General features: G+C 41.5%; 2 protein-coding genes across 2 annotated transcripts in view; both read left to right on the forward strand.

Moving 5' to 3' along the window:
• The window catches only part of LOC109906171 (transcription factor Dp-2), a gene marked incomplete at its 5' end in the record, with an annotated part of 40163 nt that extends 38010 nt beyond the window's left edge, over positions 1–2153 (forward strand). The window contains 1 exon segment of the mRNA XM_074933758.1: positions 59–2153.
• Positions 2154–4772: 2619 nt separating this feature from the next.
• atp1b3b (ATPase Na+/K+ transporting subunit beta 3b) overlaps positions 4773–25403 on the forward strand; it is a 42501-nt gene continuing 21870 nt past the window's right edge. Inside the window, exon 1 of the mRNA XM_020503894.2 lies at positions 4773–5115. Coding sequence (XP_020359483.1) covers positions 4995–5115 — 121 coding nt within the window. The 5' untranslated portion in view covers positions 4773–4994. The remainder of the gene's footprint in view (positions 5116–25403) is intronic.

Below are 25403 nucleotides of genomic sequence, written 5' to 3' on the forward strand. Positions count from 1 at the left end.
TTGATTTTAATTTGAGAACTGAAGTGACTGACCAGTGGTGTGGATTGTCGGGTTTCAGCTCTTTCCCAGATGACCTGGACTCTGCCTCTTTGAATGGAAGGAGGAGTTACAGCCACAGTAGCGCCACCCTCTCCGAGTCTCGAGGCCAGATGCCCAGCTCCTTCAACGAGGAAGAGGAGGACGATGATGACAACGAACCCTCTTCCCCAGAGTGACTGACGGACAGACAGCTAGCCAGGCATCAGTGATGCACCATACCTCTCTCTCATCTCCTACTCTGTTCACATGGGGAATGGATGTGGCCAGCTATACAGGAAATAGGTTGCCAGTCATTCAGGTCTATGATATGATATTTTAGAAGCATTTATATATCTGTTTCTGTCTTAATTTCTCCCTTGTAGTTATTTTGGTCAATGTCTTCATGGCTGCTGCCCCTGTATTTCCTGCAGCGGCGAAAAGGTTCCAAATTTTTCTGCCAAGAGGCGATATCTGCGTAATCTCCCGGGAAAAAGTCTGTTGTTTTTAGATGGAGTGCAATGTTTTGTAGTCATTTTCTACTCTACATACGTGCTAGAGGAGTGTGGCTACGCATAAAAACACTCACCACAGACTCGTGACGGAATATTTTTCAGGATTATTGAAGATGTCTTCTTATTAATTTCCCTGTTACAATGAAACATGTCAAACGTATATGAATAGTATGTGTGTTGATGTATGCTAGTGGTTTGACTTTCTGGTCCTCCTTTAACGCAATGTTTGTCTAATCAATGGGATCCCGTCCGATCCTATTCTAAGTTTGCATTTTAATTTAAGGTCTGTTTAGGTTAATAGAAGGCTTCTAGGCTTCTTTGAACCACCCCAAAACATTCTGTAAAATATATATTTTTTTACTCTACTTGTGATACTCCTTTACTATTTTTTGCAGTTTAATGTCAGCCATTAGATGCAACTGTGTGGAAAGATGCCAGCAGTAACCTTTAACTCATGTATTAGCCCTACCTTGTCTAGAAACAAGGGTACATGAGTACATTTAGTTTAATTTTAAGTGTGAACCATTATTAGTCTGTCTATCATCAATGCCTTTTTTAATATAATCATTGTGCCGACATGTAATGGCCTATTCCGTTCAATGCGTTGTACCCTCCTGAACACAACCTCTGTGTCATCGTGACCTTTGGACACTTGAGCACGTTAGGCCCTCCACTCTGGACATTGCACTTGTGGAAATGTGTGTACTCTCTTTTAGAATGTTCTGCTTTGTGGTTGCAGATATGACTGGGTCTGTAAATATACATAAACATAATTTTGGCTAAATTAATATTTTCAAGAAGAATTTTCTCCAAGTTTAGGTATTTATCTCTTGGACACAACATTTCCTTGTGTCAGTAAGCCTTCTATTTAGGACTGTGTTTCTTTGTCCTGGTCCTGGGGACACAAAGGGGTGCACATTTTTGTTTTACACACCTGATTCCAATAATCATTGATTTGATGTTGAGTTGATTAGTGGAATTGGGTGTGATGCTACTGCCTTCATTTTTTTTGCAGCCTTTGGGTCCGCAGGACCAGGAAATGCTCTCTCAGCCTTGCCAAGGCCTTCTGTTTTAAAGATGGGTGCACCTCAATAGTCTCAAGTAGCTTCCTCTTCATCTGCACCGATCTGAAATCATGGGATAGTTGAAAACATTAGTGCAGATTAATTGAGTAGGCATTGAGACTGAAGAGGAATTTAGCCAAAATTATGTTTATGTATACTTTAGACTACTTGAATGTACCCATTGAAAAACTTCACACTTACATCTGGGGCTCGGCATCTGATCCAACCATAAATGTATACATTATTTTTTTTCATTTGACCTTTATTTAACTAGACAAGCCAGTTAAGAACAAATTCTTATTTACAATGACGACCTACTCCGGCCAAACCTTGACGACGCTGGGCAAATTGTGCGCCGCCCCCTATGGGACTCCATATCACAGCCGGATGTGATACAGCCTGGATTGTGCCCCTGGACTGAGAGGATTCAAGTTCAATATGTAGCTAGATGTACAAGGCTAATGTTAACAAGCTAATGTTGCCCATGAGAGGAAGTTAGATTTGTAAGCAAGCATTTTAGCCTGTGACAAAAAAAAATAAAAGCGTGTACTGTATGAAAGTCATAGACTGTTTTGTCAACATGAAAGCGAGGAGGATGGCAAGTAAGGTTAGTAAACATGTTTTTTCTACTTGCACGAACACACACACAGACAGACCCACACACACATCAGAACCATGAGCAGCCATGTCATATTTAGCTTACGTTAATTGGACTAAATAGTTTTTAGTATCTCATTTGTCACTGTATTAGACAAAGCATAGGTGATTTGATGATGTTGAAATGTTGCTGGAATAGTGGAGGCAACTCCTGTTTCCTTTTCGACTTGCGGTAACTCCGTGGTTCTAAATCAACAGTTGATTAGTAGTCCGAAAATGTCGGAAACATTAACTTGCTTGATCATGCTGTAGATCATGTAACTGTTTGTTATATGCTTTTTGGACTTCACCGGACAGAGGTTGCTCCCTGGATTTGGGAATTTATTATGCCACTGTGTGTTCTTATTGTCTCGGCCTTAGGCCTATATACTGTATCATGGCGGCAAGGCATATGAGCTAACAGGTTATAGAGCAAACAATGCAATTATCACAACAGATGTTGTAATATTTTTTTTTTTCTGGCTTGGCTTCCCCAGTGATTTTACCCACGCACCGCTACTGCTCTCTCGGAATCCCAGAATACCCACATTGTGTATGTCCGTTCCTAAATCCAGAGCAGTTTCATTGATTGAACTGCCTTGTAATACTGAAACACTACTTTACCCTATCTAGTGTGCTAGTGACCATTTTGTTCTAAAACTATACAATCTTTATTTTCCACCATGTCTTTTTTATTTTTTTACCTTTATTTAACTAGGCAAGCCAGTTAAGAACAAATTATTATTTACAATGATAGCCTACCAGGAAACAGTGTTAGCAGAACGATAGATTTTTACTTTGTTAGCTCGGGGAGTCGATCCAGCAACCTTTCAGGTTACTGGCCCAACGCTCTAACCAGCTACCTGCCACCCCAGTTATTTCATAAGAGGCTGGAAGCCCCTCGGTTCAGCCCAGAGCAGTGCCCCGGAGCAGGTTAGTGGTAATGTGGCTTTTTCAAGGTCACAAATGGTACTAGGCACCTGAGATTCTGATACCAGCATCCCTCCAGTTGCAAGCTCACTCCCACTAGATATTTCCTCTGGCTAAAGAGGAACCTAATTATCAATTTTCTTGGAGAGACCCACCCAGGTAACACATGCACACTGAGAGGTTGGAAGTACAGGATCAGCCACAGCGCAGCGTCCCTGGAGCAGTGTATGGGTTAAGTGCCTTGCTCAAGGCGAAAACGCCAGGAGATGGCAGTGGTATCAAATTGTCTTTGTCACATGCGCCGAATACAACAGGTGTAGAACTTACAGTTGAAATGCTTACTTTACAAGCCCTTAACCAACACTGCAGTTCAAGAAATCGAGTTATGAAAATATATAATAAATTAACTGAAGAGATTTTATTATTTTTAAACAGTAACACACGAAAATTACATAATAACGAGGCTATATACAGGGGGTACTGGCACCGAGTCAATGTGTAGGAGTACAGGTTAATTGAGGTAATCTAGGATACTGGGGTATAATCATTATTCCAAACAGTTGCAAAATTGTTCAATTTTGCCACTAAAATGTATTTCTATCAGACAAGTTCTGGTAGGTCCCTGCCTGTTTCGTTCCGTTTAAGAAACGTTTTACAGAATCTGTGTAATGTATACACTCCTGATGACAACCCTCCAGTTGCAGCTGGCTCCATCAGATTTTTTCCCTTCAGACCTCTAACTCTAGGCTCCATGACGGCGCTAACAGAACATATAAACACTGACAAAGTGAAGAACCAGCATCATAGATTGATATGGATGCGGCATTGCCATCATTGAATATTTATCAAATAGAGGGCTATTGATCACTAAAATAGTAGGTTAGTCATTGGCCATATGCCTACAGCCTTCTCTATCCTCACCAGAGCTATATTGAAATCAGGGATGGGCAACTCAGACCAGGGATAGGCCGGGGCCATTTTCACAAAACAACAGCCGGGGTCTCAACTTACTGTTCAGAGTTAGAATAATAGAATACACAAGGTGCAATTTCTAAATTTGGTTGTGCATTGCAATCATTCAATTAGCCCATTTCAGCAAAAATAATTACGATTGGTAAATTTGTCTAGTGGCCAGCTATCTAAACTTGTAATCATGATTGAATTACCGACTGGGTGAGGCCAATTAATAATCAGTTATTATATTAAAAATGGCTAAATCTTCTCTCCGACCCATGGCAAACTGTATTGAATTGCAGCAAACTTGCTTTAAAACATCAAAATGTTCTCTATGCCCCATTGGAAAATGTGCAGAATTGTAGGAAATGAACTTTAAAATATAAATTGTTTATTTTAGCTGTCATGAGGGGGGCTGCTAAAATGTTTTGCTGTCAAGGTTGGAGGTGTATGGATGTGGGTAGACAGACACACAGCCACTGTGGTCCCTCATGACGAGTTCCGTTTTTTTTGTGTCCCACCCCATCAATGTTGCCCATCCCTGATCTAAATTAATCTAGCATACTTAAAAACAATAGGACCTTTAAGATTATAAATAACAAATCAAATGAACCAGTCCTCTGAGTTTTGAATACCGAAAGTGCGCATGCGCTAACGCTTCTAACGCGAATTCTCCTCCAACTCCTCCAACTCAGTTGCTGCAGTACTGTAGCAGTGTGGAGAGGGTAACCGGAAGGGACTAGGCTATATTGTCTCGGAAATAACACTCGATACATTTTTTATATATAAAACAGAGGCAATCCATCGTTTATTGACCGTTTGGGCATTATAACATTCTTAACCATCTACGGTCATAATTTTGAACAACCCTTAGCCAACCATGTCGACCAAGGAGGAGACACCCGCCGCTGACGGAGACAAGCCGCAGACGTCCTCCTGGAAAGATTCTATCTACAACCCACGAACAGGAGAGTTTATTGGCCGAACTGCTAAAAGCTGGGGTAAGAAACAGGTTTGTGACGAGATCTGATCGGGTTTGCATATTAAAACAATTATATTTCCCATTGATGTGACAATTCATAGCCATACAAAGTCTCATTGCCCGGCTTTAATCGTTGATCAATGTGAATGCAGCCTTGGATGCAGATGTGTATATTAATTTTGATCATTCAATAAATAGCCTATGTTTTTTAAAAGTAGGCCTACATAACGGAGACGTTTGTTCGTTGTGATCTTCGCCGCAATAATGGCAACAGCCAATCAAAGTTGATCTAATGGGATCGGAATGTTTTTTTCCCCTCTGTAGGGACCTTCCCCGTTATAACCAAATATTCCTTAAGGTCACTGATCTACTGAATTTATTTCACATATCAACTGCAATGGCTATAGCCTCGAATACATGGTTTCCTTATGTCCCCGGACTTAGAATATTGTAATAAAAAATGTAAACTGTGTCCATTCAAATATATATTTTTTCTCTCAATGTTTCCCACACATGGCTCGAAATAGGCTTTTTTGCCCGGTTATTTGCGAGTTATTAACTATTAGGTAACTAGTGTAGGGGATTACACTTTTAAAACGATTTGTCATTTAAAAAATGACAGAGCCTAAACAGGCCGAATTTAGGCTGCATTAACCAGGTCAGTAGGCTAATATGTATCGGAATAAATCGCAATGGAATTAATTTAAATTGGGATTACAGCATACTAGATATATCCAAATAATAATCGGCCTGTAGCCTTACCAACACTTCCCCAATTTCGTCCCCCATTAAACTGTTCTTAGAATAACCTATAATGGTACCTTGTATCCTATTGAGAAGCAGTCTTGCACGAGGCTGGCAAGGGATATGGGGCATGCATGCACTGTTTCATCCTGTCATATCACACTTCTTATTTGATTCATAGTAGGTATAGGCAGATTTTGTGTGGCTTAATTCTACAATCGACTATTGGCATTGAATGACATACTTGTTCCAGGCATTGATCTCATCCAGGTTCATTTGAAACTATGTTGCAACATTTTTTGATAGGTTATGGTTAGTGACACTTTGTTTCTCCAATACAGTAATAGAGCGAAGCTATTTCTTGGCCACTACTTACGTGCAGTCAGTCAAGCTATAATTTATTTATCATTTGTATTCTACCTCCTAAAATTCTCAAGATCAAATCAATTCTCTCTCATTGGGCACAGCAGGCACACAATTTGTAGCCTACTGTCAATGATAATAGTGGGGTTTTTCTCTCTACGCCGGTCTTGAGTTGCAGGGAGCATAAATCCATTTTTGATTTGAGAGAAATTCTGAGCACATATATGCAGAGTAACTCGGTTTTAAAGCAGAAGATTGTGTGTGCATGTGCTGGTGGGCATCTGTGTGTGATTGTAATTGTGCAAGTTAACTGTGGCATGATTGTGCTCTGTTGATTCCTTCCCAACACATGCCCTTGAATATGGTTTATACTCTAGTAGGCTACAAACATGGGAAAATGGTAGGCTTACTGATGCCGTGGGGGAGGTAGAGCTAGGCAACTCCTATGGTCTTATACCAGGTGTCCGGCATTGAGGTATAGAAGCAAAGACACTAGGCTTCAGTCAACACTTGTCATCCAGGACCTCTATACAAGGTGGTGTCAGAAGAAGGCCTAAAGAATTGTCAAATACTCCATCCACCCAAGCCGTAGACTGTTCTCTATGCTACCACACTGCAAACGGTATCAGTGCAACAAGCCTGGAACCCCACAGGACCCTGAACAGCTTCTATCCACAAGCCATAACACTGCTAAACAAGACAGCTATATAGCTAAGCAAATTGCTACCTGGACTGCCTGCATTGATCCTTTTTTCCTCTCTTGCACTGACACACACATGTTGTTGCTCATTTCTATTATCTATCCTGTTGCCTAGCCACTTTACCTCTATGAACATACAGTTGAAGTCAGAAGTTTACATACACCTTAGTCAACTACATTTAAACTCAGTTTTCACATTTCCCGACATTTTAATCCTTGTAAAAAATCCCAGTCTTAGGGCAGTTAGGATCGCAACTTTATTTTAAGAATGTGAAATATCAGAATAATAGTAAAGTGTTTTATTTGGTAGCATTGCCTTTAAATGGTTTCACTTGGGTCAAACATTTTGGGTAGCCTTCCACAAGCTCCCCACAGTAAAGTTGGGTGAATTTTGGCCCATTCCTCTTGACAGAGCTGGTGTAACTGAGTCAGGTTTGTAGGCCTCCTTGCTCGCACACGCTTTTTCAGTTCTGCCCATGTAACGGATGTGAAACAGCTAGCTTAGTTAGCGGTGGTGCGCGCTAAATAGCGTTTCAATCGGTGACGTCACTTGCTCTGAGACCTTAAAGTAGTAGTTCCCCTTGCTCTGCAAGGGACGTGGCTTTTGTGGAGCGATGGGTAACGATGCTTTGAGGGGTGACTGTTGTTGATGTGTGCAGAGGGTCCCTGGTTCGCGCCCGGGTATGGGCGAAGTTATACTGTTACACCCACAACGTTTCTATAGGATTGAGGTCAGGGCTTTGTGATGGCCACTCCAATACCTTGACTTGTTGTCTTTAAGCCATTTTTCCACAACTTTGGAAGTATGCTTGAGGTCATTGTCCATTTGGAAGACCCATTTGCGACCAAGCTTTAACTTCCTGACTGATGTCTTGAGATGTTGCTTCAATATATCTACATAATTTTCCTACCTCATGATGCCATCTATTTATTGAAGTGCACCATTCGCTCCTGCAGCAAAGCACCCCCACAACATGATGCTACCACCGCCGTGCTTCACGGTTGGGATGGTGTTCTTCGGCTTGCAAGCGTTCGTGTTTTTCCTCCAAACATAACGATGGTCATTATGGCCAAACCATTCTATTTTTGTTTCATGAGACCAGAGGACATTTCTCCAAAAAGTACGATCTTTGTCCCCATGTGCAGTTGCAAACCGTAGTCTGGCTTTATTATGGCAGTTTTGGAGCAGTGGCTTCTTCCTTGCTGAATGGCCTTTCAGGTTATGTCGATATAGGACTCGTTTTACTGTGGATATAGATACTTTTGTACATGTTTCCTCCAGCATCTTCACAAGGTCCTTTGCTGTTGTTCTGGGATTCATTTGCACTTTTCACACCAAAGTACGTTCATCTCTAGGAGACAGAACACGTCTCCTTCCTGAGCGGTATGATGGCTGTGTGGTCCCATGGTGTTTATGCTTGCATACTATTGTTTGTACAGATGAATGTGGTACCTTTTTTTAGGCGTTTTGAAACTGGTCTTTGCTGATTTCTTTTGATTTTCCCATGATGTCAGGCAAAGAGGCACTGAGTTTGAAGATAGGCCTTGAAATACATCTACAGGTACACCTCCAATTGACTCAAATTATGTAAATTAGCCTACCAGAAGCTTCTAAAGCTATGACATAATTTTCTGGAATTTTCCAAGCTGTTTAAAAGCACAGTCAACTTAGTGTATGTAAACATCTGACCCACTGAAATTGTGATACAGTAAATTATAAGTGGAATACTCTCTGTAAACAATTGTTGGAAAAATTACTTGTGTCATGCTAAAAGTAGATGTCTAAACTGACTTGCCAGAACTATAGTTTGTTAACATGAAATTTGTGGAGTGGTTGAAAAACGAGTTTTAATGACTCCAACCTAAGTGTATGTTAACTTCTGACTTCAACTGTAAGTATCAGAAGTAAATGTAATTGCTAAAATATACTAAGTACAAGTATAAATAATTTCACATTCATTATACTAAGCAAACCAGACGGCACAATTTTTTTAAATTTAAAATGTACGGATAGCCAGGGGCACACTACAACACTCAGACATAATTTACAAACAAAGCATTTGTGTTTAGTGAGTTTGCCAGATAAGAGGCAGTAGAGATGACCAGAGATATTGATGTGTGTGAATTGGACCATTTTCCTGTCCTGCTAAGCATTTGAAATGTAATGAGTACTTTTGGGTGTCAGGGAAAATGTATGGAGTAAAAAAGTACATTCTTTTCTTTAGATATGTAGTGGAATAAAAGTTGTCAAATATAAATTGTAAAGTACAGATACCCCAAAAAACTACTTAAGTAGTACTTTAAAGTATTTTTACTGAAGTACTTTACACCACTGATGGGGAGAGGGATTGTTATTGAAGAGAGAAAAGGATTGGACTCAAGTTAAAGGAATACTTTGGTATTTTGTCATTGCCTTTTTATCTACTTCCCCAGTGTCAGATAAACTTGTGGATACCATTTGTATGTATCTGTGTCCAGTATTAAGTAAGTTAGAGGTAGTTTTGCGAGCCAACGCTAACTAGCATTAGCGCAGTGACTGGAAGTGTATGGGTATCTGCTAGCATGGTAGTAGATATCCATGAAGGAAGTTAGAGGTAATGCTAGCAGATAGACCCATAGACTTCCAGTCATTGCGCTAATGCTAGTTATTTTGGGATCATTGCCAAAATCCCAAAGTAGGCATTTATTATCCAGGTTTTGGCCGTCTTGTTCTCTCTCATTCCTCTCAATCTGCACAACTCTGGTTTATGTCCCTATGGGTTAGGGCCTACACTCAATCCAGACCTCGGAAGATCCACGTTATAGTGCTATTGAAATGTAAAGCTAATTTCCAATTGAGCCGACATATGCAGCATCAAAGATACAGAACTCTCCATTCTAACAATGGGAATGAATTAAGATTAAGATCACTTTGTTTGTCAATTGTATACAAGGTCCAACCAAATTTTGACTTCTGCTTTAAACCAACCCCTCTGAAAGAAATGTCAGAAAAGGTGGAAGGCAGGTGGGAGGAGCCTGGAGCAGGCGAAAACATTTCAGCCAATGAGATTGCAGATATGCATGTTAACAGGATCAAGTCTAATATAAAATAATTTGTCTCAAAGTGTGTCCACTTAATATAAGTACATGCGCAACAATCTAAGCATTACGAAACTTCTACTCGCCCAAATAGGTTTTACGTAGAAAATTTGCCATTGAATTTTATGTTGACTGCCATACGACATATCCATACAACAAACCTCGCTTTCCCCAGCCTTTGCGGGGACAAGATTTTGGGGTGGAGTCAGCCCTCTTCCTCTCTGGCAGCCTTTTGTGGTCTCTGCGAACATGGGAACATTGCCTTTTAAAACGTGCATAGCGGACAAAACGCAATGGGACTAAATCTAGCCCTATAGACCAGCCTTGGTTCGGTAAATTGGCTGCTATTGTTACTTCTTTTCTCCAGCTATCCATCATGCTTATCACTGACAAACACACGCATGCACACTCTACACAACAAAAGTATTTATTTAAATTCTTATTTTCTGTGTATTTCAGTATTTGGCCAAATATTTGGAACTATTTTCAAAATACTTATTTCCAAATGTATTATTTCAAATAAACCTAGGACCAAACAGACAATGCATTGAGTAAATATTTGTTGTTGAAAAATACATTCAAATACATGCCAATACTTTTAAAGTGTATTTCCAAATACATTCCAATATTCTCCTATTTGTATTTTCAAAGACCAAATATCCAAATAGTTACTTTGAAATGTCTTGAAAGTAATTTTTAAATACCCTAAATCGTATTTGAACACAGGTCTGAGACACACACCTTAAACACACACAATTGGTCAACACAAACATATATGCTGAGGCCAGTGTGTGTCTGGATACCTCAAAGGGCCATACTGTGACATCGACAAATGCCATGTGCATAAATGAGTGCACCGGCAAAGGGTCCCTCAGAAAATAATAATTGAGAGATTTCAGTACGAACTGAGTATGGCCATGATCAAAAGTAGTGCACTACATAGGGAATAGGGTGCCATTTGGAACGGAAGTTAGTGGGAATAAAAATGATGGGTTTTCTCTCAATAGGAGCAGCCATGTGGCAGTGATGCCACTCTTTCACTTAGCCAACAATGACCAAGTTCTGGGGCTTTGTCAATGAAATAGGCTGTTCCTTTTATGCTTTGGTGAGTTAAGAAAGGCATAAAATGCCCCTTGCAGGTCTTTGCCTTGTGCTTCCATATAAACAAATATGACGGCATTATCTTAGCATGCTTTTAGAGACCAGGCTGTTTCCAGATGGTAGATTGGTCAGGTTTAGGTGCTCACTTGGAGGAAGATCGATAGGTTGCGCCTTAAATGACACCCTATTCCCTCTACAGTTTATTAGGTACACCACCGCTTTCATGAGAATGGTTAGCTCCTACCGACAGTGAGTCACGTGGGCGTGGCTTGCTATATAAAGCAAGCAGACAGGCATTGAGGCATTCAGCAACTGTTCGATTGAACGTTAGAATGGGCAAAATGAGTGACTTAAGCGACTTTGAGCGTGATATGATTGTTGGTATCAGGCATCAAATCTACGAGTTTGACACCCCTGATTTAATAAAAAACAACATCTTCTGTCCCAGTGATCATTGGAGTCTTAGAGGGAGATGCGCTTTCCATGTCAATATTAAGGTTTTGCGAGGGAGCTAGAGGAGACATGGGGACATCTCGATAGTCTAAAGTGACTTACCTGCCTTGTCTCCTCTCCTATATCTACACCAGTGGAGGCTGGTGACTTTAACATTTTTGGGAGACCCACGGTATAGGTGCGAACCACATAAAGACGACAAAGTGCTTTAAAAAATCGTCAAACAAATGATTTTAACCAAACCCATTTAGTAAAAATATTATGGTGATTGGGAATGAGAGGGCTACTTACAGTGTTGGGAAGGGATCACAGCAGTGATTTGAATTAGGGTATGACTTGAGGTGTTCAGAGGCTTGACTTCATTGCAGGACAAGGGTTGAGGTGTTCAGTTTTATATCACACATTTTAGATGTGTAAATCTTTTGGACATCAGAGCAATCTTGAGGGATTTCTATTTGAGTCAGAAAAGGATATTCATATGAAAGGTTAGCTATACAAAGCATTGCAGAGAGCCTATCCAACTGACAAAATATAAACTATTGGAACCAATACTTAAAAAGAACTGATATTGGCATAAGATGGAGGAAATATTGGAATATAACTAACAAAATTACAGTTAACGGAATTTGCATGTACGCTTAATCCCTTATAAACTAATGAATAGAATGTATTATACAAGAGACAAAATTCCCAAATTCTACAGCACAGCAGCAGAGTCATGTCTTAAGTGTAAAACTAACAATGACTCAATAATCCATGCCTTCTGGAAATGTTATAAAGTCCAAAAGGTATGGTTAATCAAATTATATTTGAGATTCTTCAAAGTAGCCAACCGTTGCACACTCTTGGCATTCTCTCAACCAGCTTCACCTGGAATCCTTTTCCAATAGTCTTGAACGAGTTCCCACATATGCTGAGCACTTGTTGGGAATAACAGATGTGGAGCTCATCCATTCACCTACTCTTTTGTGTCTCACAAAAAAACGGCAGTTGGAACCAAAAATATCAAATTTGGACTCGTCAGACCAAAGGACAGATTTCCACGGGTCTAATGTCCATTGCTCGTGTTTCTTGGCCCAAGCAAGTCTCTTCTTCTTATTGGTATCCTTTAGTAGTGGTTTATTTTCTGCAATTCAACCATGAAGGCCTGATTCACGCAATCTCCTCTGAACAGTTGATGTTGAGATGTTTCTGTTACTTGAACTCTGAAGCATTTATTTGGGCTGCAATTTCTGAGGCTGGTAACTCTAATGAACTTTATCCTCTACAGCAGGGGTAAATCTGGTTCTTCCTTTCCTGTGGAGGTCTGAATGAGAGCCAGTTTCATCATAGTGCTTCATGATTTTTGCGGCTGCACTTGAAGAAACTTTCAAAAGTTCTTAAGGTTCCGTGTTGACTGACCTTCATGCCTTAAAGTAATGATGGACTGTCATTTCTCTTTGCTTATTTGCGCTGTTCTTGCCATAATATGGACTTGGTCTGTTACCAAATAGGTCTATCTTTGGTCTATAGGTCTACCCCTTTTTTTCACCTTTATTTAACCAGGTAGGCTAGTTGAGAACAAGTTCTCATTTGCAACTGCGACCTGGTCAAGATAAAGCAAAGCAGTGTGACACAAATAACAACAGAGTTACACATGGAATAAACAATAAACAAGCCAATAACACAATAAACAAATCAATGACACAGTAGAAAAAAGAAAGTCTATATACAGTGTGTGCAAAAGGCATGAGGTAGGCAATAATAGGCCATAGGAGCGAATAGTTACAGTGGGGCAAAAAAGTATTTAGTCAGCCATGAATTGTGCAAGTTCTCCCCCTTAAAAAGATGAGAGGGGCCTGTAATTTTCATCATAGGTACACTTCAACTATGACAGACAAAATGAGGAAAAGAAATCCTGAAAATCACATTGTAGTACTTTTAATGAATTTATTTGCAAATGATGGTGGAAAATAAGTATTTGGTCAATAACAAAAGTTTATCTCAATACTTTGTTACATACCCTTTGTTGGCAATGACAAAGGTCAAACGTTGTCTAAGTCTTCACAAGGTTTTCACACACTGTTGCTGGTATTTTGGCCCATTCTTCCATGCAGAATCTCCTCTAGAGCAGTGATGTTTTGGGGCTGTTGCTGGGCAACACGGACTTTCAACTGCCTCCAAATAGGGGTTGAGATCTGGAGACTGGCTAGGCCACTCCAGGACCTTGAAATGCTTCTTGAGAAGCCACTCCTTCGTTGCCTGGGTGGTGTGTTTGGGATCATTGTCATGCTGAAAGACCCAGCCACGTTTCATCTTCAATGCCCTTGCTGATGGAAGGAGGTTTTCACGCAAAATCTCACGATACATGGCCCCATTCATTCTTTCCTTTACACGGATCAGTCGTCCTGGTCCCTTTGCAGAAAAACAGCCCCAAAGCATGAGGTTTCCACCCCCATGCTTCACAGTAGGTATGGTGTTCTTTGGATGCAACTCAGCATTCTTTGTCCTCCAAACACGACAAGTTTACTTTTTACCAAAAAGTTCTATTTTGGTTTCATCTGACCATATGCCATTCTCCCAATCTTCTTCTGGGTCATCCAAATGCTCTCTAGCAAACTTCAGACGGGCCTGGACATGTACTGGCTTAAGCAGGGGGACACGTCTGGCACTGCAGGATTTGAGTCCCTGGCGGCGTAGTGTGTTACTGATGGTAGGCTTTGTTACTTTGGTCCCAGCTCTCTGCAGGTCATTCACTAGGTCCCCCCGTGTGGTTCTGGGATTTTTGCTCACCGTTCTTGTGATCATTTTGACCCCACGGGGTGAGATCTTGCGTGGAGCCCCAGATCGAGGGAGATTATCAGTGGTCTTGTATGTCTTCGATTTCCTAATAATTGCTCCCACAGTTGATTTCTTCAAACCAAGCTGCTTACCTATTGCAGATTCAGTCTTCCCAGCCTGGTGCAGGTCTACAATTTTGTTTCTGGTGTCCTTTGACAGCTCTTTGGTCTTGGCCATAGTGGAGTTTGGAGTGTGACTGTTTGAGGTTGTGGACAGGTGTCTTTTATACTGATAACAAGTTCAAACAGGTGCCATTAATACAGGTAACGAGTGGAGGACAGAGGAGCCTCTAAAGAAGAAGTTACAGGTCTGTGAGAGCCAGAAATCTTGCTTGTTTGTAGGTGACCAAATACTTATTTTCCACCATAATTTGCAAATAAATTCATTAAAAATCCTACAATGTGATTTTCTGGATTTTTTTTCAAATTTTGTCTGTCATAGCTGAAGTGTACCTATGATGAAAATGACAGGCCTCTTTCATCTTTTTAAGTGGGAGAACTTGCACAATTGGTGGCTGACTAAATACTTTTTTGCCCCACTGTACAATTAAGCAGATTAACACTGGAGTGATAAATGAGCAGATGATGATGTGCAAGTAGAGATTCTGGTGTGCAAAAGTGCAGAAAAGTAAATAAAATAAAAACAGTATGGGGATGAGGTAGATAGATTGGGTTGGCTATTTATAGATGGACTATGTACAGTTGCAGCGATCAGTTAGCTGCTCAGATAGTTGATGTTTAAAGTTGGTGAGGGAAATAAGTCTCCAACCTCAGCGATTTTTGCAATTCATTCCAGTCACTGGCAGCAGAGAACTGGAAGGAAAGGCGGCCAAATGAGGTGTTGGCTTTGGGGATGATCAGTGAGATATACCTGCTGGAACGTGTGCTACGGGTGGGTGTTGTTATCGTGACCAGTGAACTGCGATAAGGCGGAGCTTTACCTAGCATAGACCTATAGATGACCTGGAGCCAGTGAGTCTGGCGACGAATATGTAGCAAGGGCCAGCCGACTAGAGCATACAGGATGCAGTGGTGGGTGGTATAAGGTGATTTGGTAACAAAACGGATGGCACTGTGATAGACTACATCCAGTTTGCTGAGTAGATTGTTGGAAGCTATTTTGTAGATGACATCGCTGAAGTCGAGGATCGGTAGGATAGTCAGCTTTACTAGGGTAAGTTTGGCGGCGTGAGTGAAGGAGGCTTTGTTGCGAAATAGAAAGCGGATTCTAGATTTGATTTTTAATTGGAGATGTTTAATATGAGTCTAGAGGAGAGTTTACAGTCTAGCCAGACACCTAGGTATTTATAGTTGTCCACATATTCTAGGTCGAAACCGTCCAGGGTGGTGATGCTAGTTGGGCGGGCGGGTGCGGGCAGAGAACGGTTGAAAAGCTTGCATTTGGTTTTACTAACGTTTAAGATCAGTTGAAGGCCATGGAAGGAGTGTTGTATGGCTTTGAAGCTCGTTTGGAGGTTAGTTAGCACAGTGTCCAAGGAAGGGCCAGAAGTATACAGAATGGTGTCGTCTGCGTATGGGTGCATCAGGGAATCGCCCGCAGCAAGAGCGACATAATTGAAGAGATCATACAGAGAAGAGTCGGCCCGAGAATTGAACCCTGTGGTATCCCCATAGAGACTGCCAGAGGTCCGGACAACATGCCCTCCGATTTGACACACTGAACTGTCTGCAAAGTAGTTGGTGAACCAGGCGAGACAGTCATTAGAAAAAGCAAGGCTATTGAGTCTGCCGATAAGAATACGGTGATTGACAGAGTGGAAAGCCATAGCCAGGTCGTCTTTTATCGATGGCGGTTATGATATCTTTTAGTACCTTGAGTGTGGCTGAGGTGCACCCGTGACCGGCTCGGAAGCCGAATTGCACAGCGGAGAAGGTACGGTGGGATTCGAAATGGACAGTGATCTGTTTATTAACTTGGCTTTCGAAGATTTTAGATAGGCAGGGCAGGATGGATATAGGTCTAACAATTTGGGTCTAGGGTGTCACCCCCTTTGAAGAGGGGGATGACCGCGGCAGCTTTCCAATCTTTAGTGATCTCGGACGATACGAAAGAGGTTGAACAGGCTGGTAATAGGGGTTGCAACAATGGCGGCGGATAGTTTTAGAAAGAGAGGGTCCAGATTGTTTAGCCCAGCTGATTTGTACGGGTCCAGGTTTTGAAGCTCTTTCAGAACATCTGCTGTCTGGATTTGGGTGAAGGAGAAGCTGGGGAGGCTTGGGTGAGTAGCTGCGGGAGGGGGGAGCTGTTGGCTGGGGTTGGAGGAGCCAGGAGGAAGGCATGGCCAGCCGTTGAGAAATGCTTATTGAAATTTCCGATTATCATGGATTTATCAGTGGTCACCGTGCTACCTAGCCTCAGTGCAGTGGCCAGCTGGGAGGAGGTGCTCTTATTCTCCATGGACTCAACAGTGTCCCAAAACGTTTTGTAGTTAGAGCTACAGGATGCGAATTTCTGCTTGAAAAAGCTAGCCTTTGCTTTCCTGACTGACTGCGTGTATTGGTTCCTGACTTCCCTGAACAGTTGCATATCGTGGGTACTATTCGATGCTATTGCAGTCCGCCACAGGATGTTTTTGTGCTGGTCAAGGGCAGTCAGGTCTGGAGTGAACCAAGGGCTATATCTGTTCTTAGTTCTGCATTTTTTGAACCGCTCATGTTTATCTAAGATGGTGAGGAAATTACTTTTAAAGAATGACCATGCATCCTCGACTGAAGAGATGAGGTCAATATCCTTCCAGGATACCCGGGCCAGGTCGACTAGGAAAGGCCTGCTCGCAGAAGTGTTTTAGGGAGCGTTTGACAGTGATGAGGGGTGGTTGTTTGACCGCGGATACAGGCAATGAGGCAGTGATCGCTGAGATCCTGAATGAAAATAGCGGAGGTGTATTTGGAGGGCAAGTTGGTCAGGATAATGTCTGAGTGTGCCCATGTTAACTGATTTAGGGTTGTACCTAGTGGGTTCCTTGATGATTTGTGTGAGATTGAGGGCATCTAGCTTAGATTGTAGGACTGCCGGGGTGGTAAGCATATCCCAGTTTAGGTCACCTAACAGAACGAACTCTGAAGCTAGATGGAGAGGTTCATTTTTTAAATTATAAGTTCAAACTGTTTGGGTATAGACCTGGAAAGTATGACAGAACTTTGCAGGCTATCTCTGCAGTAAATTGCAACTCCTCCCCCTTTGGCAGTTCTATCTTGATGGAAAATGTTGTAGCTGGGTATGGAAATCTCAGAATTGTTGGTGGCCTTCCTAAACCAGGATTCTGAAACGGCAAGGACATCAGGGTTGGCGGCGTGTGCTAAAGCAGTGAGTTAAACAAACTTATGAGGCTTCTGATGTTGACATGCATGAAACCAAGTCTTTTTCGATCACAGAAGTCAACAAATGAGGGTGCCTGGGTTTACTGCCACATCACCCGAGGAACAGAGGAGGAGTAGGATGAGGGTACGGCTAAAGGCTATCAAAACTGGTCGCCTAGAGCACTGTGGACAAAGAATAAAAGGAGCAGATTTCTGTGTGTGGTAGAATAGATTCAGGGCATAATGTGCAGACGGGTATGGTGGGGTGCGGGTACAGTGGAGGTAAGCCCAGGCACTGAGTGATGATAAGAGAGGTTGTATCTCTGAATAAGCTGGTTATAATGGGTGAGGTCACCGCATGTGTGGGAGGTGGGTCAAAGGAGGTATCAGAGGTATAATGAGTGGATCTAGGGGCTCCGCAGTAAACAAAAACAATGATAACTAACCTAAGCAGTAAACAAGGCATATTGACATATGAGAGAGACATACAGCGAGGCATAAAGTAATCACAGGTGTTGATTTGGAGAGCTATCTAAGACAACAACGGGTGAGACAACAACAGCTAATCAGCTAAAACAACAACAGGTAAAATGGCGATGACTGGGCAGAGAGGGTCGGTTAACTACATACAGAGCTTGAGTTTGCGGCTGGGGCCGACAGATAAAAAAAATAAAAAAAAACGAATAAATAAATAAACAGAATGGAGTACCGTGATTAATGGACAGTCCAGCGGGCATCAGCTATGTAGCCAAGTGATCATAGGGTCACTTGGGACAGGGAAGCCGCGGAGTAGTCGCTACCATGATATCACGCGGGCGACGCAGCATTTAAAGTTGGTAGCCCGGGGCTAGTAGAAGCGTCTGCTCCGATTGTCCGGCGGAGGCCGGTTGAAGGCACAGCGGATGGAGTATTCGTCGGCAGACCTGTCGTGGTGGTGCGGCAGGGTGCCGGGGCGACTAGGGATCCAAGCCAGATGGCGAAAGAGGTATTGTAGTTGTAGTAATTTAGTTTTCTCTCCGGGAGATGCGCCTGGCTCACGGCTAACTGGTGCTAGCTTCGGGGCAGGGGCGTTAGCCACTATAGCTACTCGGTAGCAGCGGTGATCCGGTGCCAAGGTCCAGAGCTTACGGCAAGGATCCGGTGGAGTAGTGTGTTCTAGCCGTGTTTGGGTGGAGTCCGGGTGAACAACTGAGTAGGCTGGGAGGTGGGCCTCAGGGATAGTTTCGGGACTGGGTAACTTGGTGGGTGTTGTTAGCTAGCTGTGAAGATCAGGAGAATGGTCCAGGGATTACGGCAGGAATCCAGCGTTGTAGTGGAGAAACAGTCCGTTACTGGTAGGCTGGCGAGAAATATCCAAGCTAAAAAAAGGGCTGGTACCTGTGCAGAAGGTAAAGGCCGCTAGCAATGGCTAAATAGCTTGTAGCTAATTAGCTGGTTAGCTTCTGAGGGCTAGGTGGTTCTTACTATAAGGTTTAAAAAAAAATTATAATAGAGGTTCCATATCACATTGGGTGAGAGGCAGGTTACCGGAAGGTATAATTCAACTAAAATGGAGAAGAGATTGAAAATAAAATTGAAATGTATACAAAAAAAGAGAGGACGAACAAAACACGTCTGCACTGCTACGCCATCTTGGAGAAGAAGAAAAAAAAGAAAAGGACCTTGTCCTACCTTGTCACAACACGACTAATTGGCTCAAACGCATTAAGGAAAGAAATTCCACAAATGAACTTTTAACAAGGCACACCTGTTAATTGAAATGCATTCCAGGTGACTACCTCATGAAGCTGGTTGAGAGAATGCCAAACGTGTGCAAAGCTGTCATCAAGGCAAAACTAAGGAGATGATTGTGGACTTCAGGAAACAGCAGAGGGAACACCCCCCCCATCCACATCGATGGAACAGTAGTGGAGAGGGTAGCAAGTTTTAAGTTCCTCGGCATACACATCACAGACAAACTGAATTGGTCCACTCACACAGACAGCATCGTGAGGAAGGCGCAGCAGCGCCTCTTCAACCTCAGGAGGCTGAAGAAATTTGGCTTGTCACCAAAAGCACTCACAAACTTCTACAGATGCACAATCGAGAGCATCCTGGCGGGCTGTATCACCGCCTGGTATGGCAACTGCACCGCCCTCAACCGTAAGGCTCTCCAGAGGGTAGTGAGGTCTGCACAACGCATCACCGGGGGCAAACTACCTGCCCTCCAGGACACCTACACCACCCGATGCTACAGGAAGGCCATAAAGATCATCAAGGACATCAACCACCCGAGCCACTGCATGTTCACCCCGCTGTCATCCAGAAGGCGAGGTCAGTACAGGTGCATCAAAGCTGGGACCGAGAGACTGAAAAACAGCTTCTATCTCAAGGCCATCAGACTGTTAAACAGCCACCACTAACATTGAGTGGCTACTGCCAACACACTGTCAATGACACTGACTCTACTCCAGCCACTTTAATCATGGGAATTGATGGGAAATGATGTAAATATATCACTAGCCACTTTAAACAATGCTACCTTATATAATGTTACTTACCCTACATTATTCATCTCATATGCATACGTAGATACTGTACTCTATATCATCGACTGCATCCTTATGTAATACATGTATCACTAGCCACTTTAACTACGCCACTTGGTTTACATACTCATCTCATATGTATATACTGTACTCGATATCATCTACTGTATCTTGCCTATGCTGCTCTGTACCATCACTCATTCATATATCCTTATGTACATATTCTTTATCCCCTTACACTGTGTATAAGACAGTAGTTTTTTTTGAATTGTTTGTTAGATTACTTGTTTGTTATTACTGCATTGTCGGAACTAGAAGCACAAGCATTTCGCTACACTCGCAGTAACATCTGCTAACCATGTGTATGTGACAAATAAAATTTGATTTGATTTGGCTACTTTGAAGAATATAAAATATAATTTGTTTAACACTTTTTTGGTTACTACATGATTCCATAGGTGTTATTTCATAGTTTTGATGTCTTAACTATTATTCTACAATGTAGAAACTTTTGACTGGTACTGTAGGTTTGGGCAGGTGTGATGTAGTTGATGTTTGCGTGATGTTGTTTGTATGTTTTGTATTGTTTAAAACAACAAATGATTGTGTGTGTGATTGACAGAACATTGACAGGGCTAGTCACAGTGCTTGGAGAGGAAACATTCAATGTACCAGTGGACGAGGGCACATGAGACATGGCTTCAGTTCATGACAGAAGAGTTGACACTGGTAGTGGAGTGGTGGTCATCACCTCTAAATCAGGGATCAGGAGGGTACTTAACTGTCAATACAAATCGCAGATACATTCCATTACAGCAACGCCATCATAGGTTTGAGCAACAAGTTTCATCATGAAGTTAGACTCCGACATCTCTGATTTAACCAAGTGGAACACAGACTGCGTATCTCATCCACTTCACATATCAAAGTAGCCCAAGAAACACCCTGATCATCGCTTACGCTGCGTACATTTTGTTTAAGCCCATTAGGCTACTCATTTGTTGTCATTAAATGTCCTTGATAATAAAATGAAAATACTTTGTGTTCGCACAATAGTGTAGGCTATCATACACAATTGCGCACAGTAGCCTAGACTCAGTTTCCAATCCGAAGTACAGAAACATATGAAAACATTAACTTGATGCTTTCTCTGTTAAATCTTCTAGACCCTGCTGTAAATCAAGCAGACAACCCATTTAAATATAGCGGTATTGAATTGGATCTAACGTTGATCACAACTGTCTTCACTGGTGCAACAAATGAGAAATCAAAATATTCTGGACATTCTTCCGAACATCGTCATCGTTTTCCCGCACTGGCTGTTTTTGCATGGTGTGCTATAGGCCTATCACAACAGCTGTTTGTCAGAAAAATATTTCCTGGATCAGATGATGATGGTTGACAACATCACTAGGCCTAACTAAACAGCTTGGATACCAAATGCGCACGGAAGAAGTAGGTCTATTAGCCTACGTGTATCCCATTGCAGAACCATGCATGTAATGGGACTCTCGGTTAGAACCATTCAATTTTGCACTTGCATACATTTTAGATTTGTGTCCAATGAAAACAGTTTTTCACGGGGTAACCTAAATTATCAATATGAACATTTGATAAAGCAGTGCTACCGTTAGTAACGCACCATCACACACAGTGCCTTCAGAAGTATTCATACCTCTTGACCTTTTCGACATCTTGTGTTACAGCTTAAATTTAAAATTGATTACATTGAGATTTTGTGTTATAGAACTGGCTTACACACAATACAGATAATGTCAAAGTGGAATTATGTTTGTTTTTTTATGTTTACAAATTAGTAAAAAATGAAATGTCTTGAGTCAATACGTATTCAAACATTTTGCTATTGGCAAGCCTAAACATTTGCTTAGTTGCATGAACTCACACTGTCTGCAATAATAGTGTTTAACATGATTTTTGTACCCCACACAGAATCTTATCTTTAAGGTCCCTCAGTCAAGCAGTGAATTTCAAACACAGATTCAACCACTTAGACCAGGGAGGTTTTCCAATGCCTCACTTAATAAGGGCACCTATTGGTATATGCCTAGATGGGTAAAACAAAAAGAAGCATACATTGAATATCCTTTTGAGCATGGTGAAGTTATCAATTACACTTTGGATGGTGTATCAATACACCCAGTCATAACAAAGATACAGGCCTCCTTCCTAACACAGTTGCCGGATTTGAAGGAAATAGCTCAGGGATTTCACCATGAGGTCAATGGTGACTTTGAAACAATTAGAGTTTAATGGCTGTGATAGAAGAAAACTGTGGATGGATCAACAACATTGTAGTTACTCCAGAATACTAACCTAAATGAAAGAGTGAAAAGAAGGAAACATGCACAGAATACAAATATTCCAAAACATGCATCCTGTTTGCAATAAGGAACAAAAACCCTGCAAAAAAAACGTGGCAAAGAACTGAATGTCCTGAATACAAAGTGTTATTTTTGGAGCAAACACAACACATCGCTGAGAACTATTCTATATGCCAGCAGGCATCTTTCTCATGTTGGGGCGGCAGGGTAGCCTAGTGGTTAGAGAGTTGGACTAGTAACCGAAAGGTTGCAAGTTCATATCCCCGAGCTGACAAGGTACAAATCTGTCGTTCTGCCCCTGAACAGGCAGTTAACCCACTGTTCCTAGGCCGTCATTGAAAATAAGAATTTGTTCTTAACTGACTTGCCTAGTTAAGTAAAGGTTAAATCAAATGTCAATTAGTCATGTGAAAGGTTTGACGCGGTCTAAAAAACATTGATCCTGCTGTTCTGATTGGATAGAGCTCTATATCTCCATCCACTTGCTTCATAATTTCCTTGCATGTTTTTGGAATGATAATTTAGATTACTGCTGCCTGCTAATGATAAATCATTTGTACAAGCTGTCAATGTGGATATCTAACAAGCGGAGCAAGGGTATGGAAAAAGATGAAACGCTGATGCGCATTCTGACTGAGTGACAGCAAACGTGGCTGCCTGCTGCAAATTGAGGACACAGAGAGACACTCACACACCCCTGCACGTTGCTCCTAATCTGCATCTTTTTTGCAGTGAGAAGGTGCAGGGAAGTATTTTGCACACACATATTTAAGCATATTAAAACACTTCCGTATATTACATATACTCGTATATGTAAATTTGATAGTCGGATCATCTGATCCGACTATCAACTGTCAATTTACATATACGAGTATGGCCATGTCGACACTCCTAGTATTTCCGTTTGTCGTTATGATTCTTATTTTATTACACATGCACAGCATACAGATATGAGCCTAGTTTAACCAGAAAATCTGTCCGAGCAAGAGCTGCTGTTGCAGTGAAACGTGATTTTATAAACCTAACCAGTGCGCAACAAATCTAAATGAAATCACGTGTTAACTTTTTTGATATCCTCGATTAAAAATGGCTATTTTTATTTCTCAACTGGTAATTGAAGTGCATATAACGGTGGGCAGACTTGAGCACAGCGCATACCACATTTTTTGTACGTAGTTTATGGCTACTGAATGTATGAATTTGGGATCTATCATCCCACAACTCTCCCAGAGTTTGTTTGGAATAGATTATCTTTCTTGCACCTAATTGCAACCTGACCAATAGAATAGGACAATGTTTCTGCCATGGGGAATAGTATATTGATATAGACCAGGGGTGTCACTCATTCCACGGAGGGCCGAGTGTGTGTGGGTTTATTGTTTTTACTTTCAATTAAGACCTAGACAACCAGGTGAGGGGAGTTCCTTACTAATTAGTGACCTTAATTCATTAATCAAGTACAAGGGTGGAGCGAAAACCCACAGACATTCGGCCCTCCGTGGAATCAGTTTGACACATAATATAATTTTTTTATATAATTTGTTGGCTGAGAAACTACATGTGGACAGTTATTCAAACATATTCAAATGCACCAATGTTCAATATAATCCACAATATAGAGGAATAGCTGATAGGCAGTGGAGAGGCCAAGTGCATCATTGCACATGAAAGAACAGTGAAGACACACAGCTCAAAAAGCTACCCTATTGATCTTGTTTAGGGACAATACAATTATTCTATGTAGACTAGCCTATAACACCACGATCCAATAAGTAATTGTATTGTTTTCAATTCAGTTCAATTCTACTCTAGGCTGTAAACTGCCGTGACAATGTCATTTGAATAATGGGGCAAAACCCTGTTATTTGAACGTTTAATTCCATTTGGATCAGTTGTGGGTCTACTCTCAAAAGATTAAAGAAAGGCACAGTAGCATGAGAGTCTGGCTGTATGTTTTACTTCTGATGCTGATGCACTGTCTGTTGCCCATCATCATTCTCCGAAGTCATCCTGTGCTCCTAAATATTTGTCATTTAACTTTTTTAAATGTATTTATTGTGTTGCATAAACACAACTAGTCACAATGTTTTAATCTGATTAGGCTACTTCAAAAGTCTCCTTTAGGCTACCTGTGCATGTTCATCCACTCCAATATAATTCCAGCGTTCAAACTGCGCAATGGCCATTTGATTAATGGAAATAGACATCTGTTACAAAACACAAATGTTTAATGACATTCGGAGATTGTCAAACCAAGCCTTCGATGTTAAGTAGGGAGGGATGTATATTCTCTTTGTCGAGATTGACATACTTGATTGTTTTGATGAAAACGCAAACCGTGATGATAAGCGCTCAAGTAGGCAATCGGTATGCGTTGCTTATTGGTTGAGTGTTGTGCATTGGCACCAAAACCTGTTCGTGGAAATTCGTTGCATATATTTAATTTAATTATAAATATTGAATAAAAATGTGAAAATCTGATTTCCCCCTAGCTGATTGTCTGCAGCCGACTGATCGCAGTGTATTGGGACAGGCAGGGAGAATGAGCTTGTGACTGTCTTGGAATGGATTAGGTTTTAAGGTTAAAGGGGAAGGGCTGATTTGAGTCACGGGCCTGGTATGAACATGGAAATAAATGACCTATGATGCATGAACAGGGCTGGTGTGTGAGAGACTTGGTGTGTGTAATTGCATATTTGTGTTCCGCTATGTGTATGTTGACATGGGTGCGTGGAAAAAGTAAGGACCGCACCAAGGCCTGTGGTGAGACCATTCACTCATGAGTGTCATTTTACAGAAGTTAAAAAACTTTCCCAAAGAGCTGTCTGATTTGCCCACCACGTGTTCTTGTCATTCCT

The sequence above is a fragment of the Oncorhynchus kisutch genome, linkage group LG15 (genome assembly GCF_002021735.2).
Source record: "Oncorhynchus kisutch isolate 150728-3 linkage group LG15, Okis_V2, whole genome shotgun sequence".
Lineage (NCBI taxonomy): Eukaryota > Metazoa > Chordata > Actinopteri > Salmoniformes > Salmonidae > Oncorhynchus > Oncorhynchus kisutch.